General features: G+C 46.0%; 1 protein-coding gene across 1 annotated transcript in view; it reads right to left on the bottom strand.

The window, feature by feature from the left end:
* Positions 1-1,475: 1,475 nt before the first annotated feature.
* LOC105826783 (WD repeat-containing protein 27-like) overlaps positions 1,476-3,111 on the bottom strand; it is a gene marked incomplete at its 5' end in the record, with an annotated part of 65,520 nt that continues 63,884 nt past the window's right edge. The window contains 2 exons of the mRNA XM_012664815.1: positions 1,476-1,521; positions 2,390-2,538. Coding sequence (XP_012520269.1) covers positions 1,476-1,521; positions 2,390-2,538 — 195 coding nt within the window. The remainder of the gene's footprint in view (positions 1,522-2,389; positions 2,539-3,111) is intronic.

The raw sequence follows: 3,111 nt of genomic DNA on the forward strand, positions 1-3,111 counted from the left end.
CCCTTGGGTAATTCACACTGGCACACAGGCCCCTGAAAGGTGGCCTTGCTGTTAACAGTAACCTATCAAACAGAGGAAAATGAACTATCAAACAGAAAGTTAAGGAAAATAAACTCACACACATAATTTCCCCCCTGAAGAGAAAACTCACAACACAACTATCCCGTTTGTTTTGTTTTAATTAAACACCTGTGGCCTAACTCACAGCCTCTAAGAGTTTGTTTCAGCCTTGACGAGCCCTCCGTGGACGGTGGGGGTGCGAACTCCCTGCTCCAGGCCTGCCCAGTCCCTGCCACAAACGCGTTTCCAGGACCCAGACAAGCCGGCCTCACAGAGAAAAGAGGGAAAAATAAAGAGGACCTGCAACAGCTTCGCAGCCGATTCCGTTATCAGTCTGCTGAAGCAGAGGGAAAAAAGCCATTTTTACCCTTTAAAAACTCCAAACAGTTTTTCCTCAGTGGCCGGCACTTCCTTCCTTCCTGCATGTGCTGTGGCCACTCCCTCCTTTTTTATCTCATTCTTCTTCTCTCACTCTCTCTGTCTGAAAAATAAACTTTTCACTACTTTTTATCTCAATCTTTGTGTGAGAAATCTTTCTTTGCCTGTGTATGAATGTCCCACTCCCAGCCCCTCCGCGTGAACGGGGTGGTCTGGGGACCCCTCAGACCTGCAGCAATGAGGGGACGTGCTTCTGTGCTGGGTCCAGGAAGACACTCGTCCTCATGCTCTCTGTCTCTGTCTCTCTGGAATTTACTCTGTGTCACCCCTGAAGCCACCTGCCCCGCCCTGAGGTCACTTGAGCAGCCCTACAGAGAGGCCGCAAGGCAGGAACGGGAGCCTCGTCCACCCGCCAGCCCTGAGTGCGCCGCCTGGGAAGCTGCTCCAACCCCGTGTGTTGACAGGAGCCCTCTCACTCCACGGTTTCTTATTCCGCCTTGTTCATTACTAGCCATTCACCACAAAACCAGATTTTCACCCAGCTCATCTGCCGGCGTTCACCCCGCACGACACCGTCCTGCCGTGTCCTGTGGCGTCAGCTGGTTCCTCTCCCTCCCTTCCCTTCTCATAACTGTATGCAGGCCACGTTTACTTCTTTTACTTGTTAAAATAATCTCAGTGGCAACAGAGATCTACACAACTTTCTTCCAACTGAAAATTTCAAGTATTCAAAAAGCTTCCTCAGTTCGGTCGTGCTAAAAGACATTCTGAAGCCAAATGCTGAAATTTCAAAACAGCTGACATCCAGGCTCCGCCTTCCAACAGCTGCACACGCCCTGCCACGCACCTTGCTGGGTCTGACTTCGCTCTTTCCTTCCTTCTTTCATGCTGTGCTCCTCCTCCCTCTCACTGGCAGAACGTTGTTCAAAGGGATTTTAAAAAGAATACAACTGAAAACAACATACTGACAGTTTCAGAATAGGCGGCAACATATATCACCGAGAGAAGCAGGTATATTACAGATAGGTAGCGTGATCTCACCATTGGAACCAGTGCAGCATGATCAAGACGTACATCCCAGCACTGATGGCGACAGGGGAGAACAACATGACCCTAAACGCCACCTGCGGGGACTGTAAAGATAAATTAGGGCTATGGCGGAACGGGGTGTTTTGAAGGCTTCAAGCCATAGTGCCGATGGTAGCTCTACTCGACTGCACGGCAAGACTTGTTAATTCGCGTTTTCGGTATTCAGCACGCACTGAAGGGAAACTATGTGCCGGGCACAGTGTCGTGCCCTGGACTGCGACAATACACTGCTCAGCGAAAAACAGCAGGTCGACAAGACACGTATGCAGCGCAGTTCGCCTCAGCCCCACACGTCAGGACAAAGCGCACAGCCACGCAGCAATGCTGTTCTCCGAATCAAAGCTCCAGTCTTACCAACACAAAATGAAACTGACGTTCCCAAATAGTCAAGTGTAATCGTTACTACTTTTATATCTTCTGCAAAGATTTCCCTCCGCATTAATACAATTGATTTGCAACTGTTATTTTCTTTTCATCTTTTCTCCTAATTTAGATAGTTTCTTTAAATTTTGAGGTCCTATTCTATATTCAAATTCTTTCACAAGAATTTTCAAAATCCTGTTCTTACTTGCTCTGGTACTTGCTTGCTTTCTTCAGTTTTAACAGTGTTCATATTAGTGCTACATGGAACCACACCTGTCCATGGATATGTCCACATTTTTCTATATTTCAGCTACATCAAACATACATGGGCACAGAATGACAAGTGCTTAAATTACAAAAGGCATTTTCCTGGATTTCTCTTTCTCCCAGTAAAAGTTTATTTCCTGAGTTCTTCTCCCTGCACTCAGTGAAAACTGGCGTGTAACCTTAAATATGAAATTTCACCAAAATAAAGTCTGACCGATACACACAATCTGACGCAAGCCCTGTGTGCAGCAGAGAGGCCCCGTGCACACAGTGGGACTGTACCTGGGCTGCAGCGGGGTTGAAGGCCACTCCAGTGACGGTGTCTGTGTGCCCCGCCAGTCGGTGGGAAAAGGTGCTTGAGCCCATCTCGTACACGTAAGCCTACGGGACAAGAGCAGGGCCCTGCGTTAATTCAGAGTCAGGAGTCAGCTGTCAGTGTGCGAAGCCGTTCATTGCTGGTATGGTCTGCGGCTAATCCAGCATGATGGCAACAGCTGACACAAGTGACAAAACGCCATCCGACCTGTGGAATTAAATTTACAAACTATGCATCTTCTCCTCTTTTCTCTTTTAGATTTTTTAACACCTTAGTGAACTTATATCATATTTTCTATTTCCTATCATAAGACTCCATAATGCCCTGTGAACAGTTTTAAATATATGCTCATATTTGATGGTTAATTTTAAGGAAGGAGTACAGGCTTTATAATTTAGCATTACCTTAAAGTTCCAAATCAAGTGAAAAAAAATTATGCTATTAATGTATTTTCCTTCCCCAGAAACTTCAGAGAACTATATATACTATACTATGCTTCCCACTAATCAGCTTGGATTTTGAGCAATTCCAACACTTAGAATTTTTTCATAGCTATTGATAAGTAAGTTCCCTTCTAACGGTATTTTATGTGTCTCCAGAATTGCCATTAATGCTTCATTTGGGGGACAAAATCTGGT

Source organism: Propithecus coquereli, unplaced genomic scaffold, assembly GCF_000956105.1.
Source record: "Propithecus coquereli isolate 6110/MARCELLA unplaced genomic scaffold, Pcoq_1.0 Scaffold914, whole genome shotgun sequence".
Taxonomy (NCBI): Eukaryota; Metazoa; Chordata; class Mammalia; order Primates; family Indriidae; genus Propithecus; species Propithecus coquereli.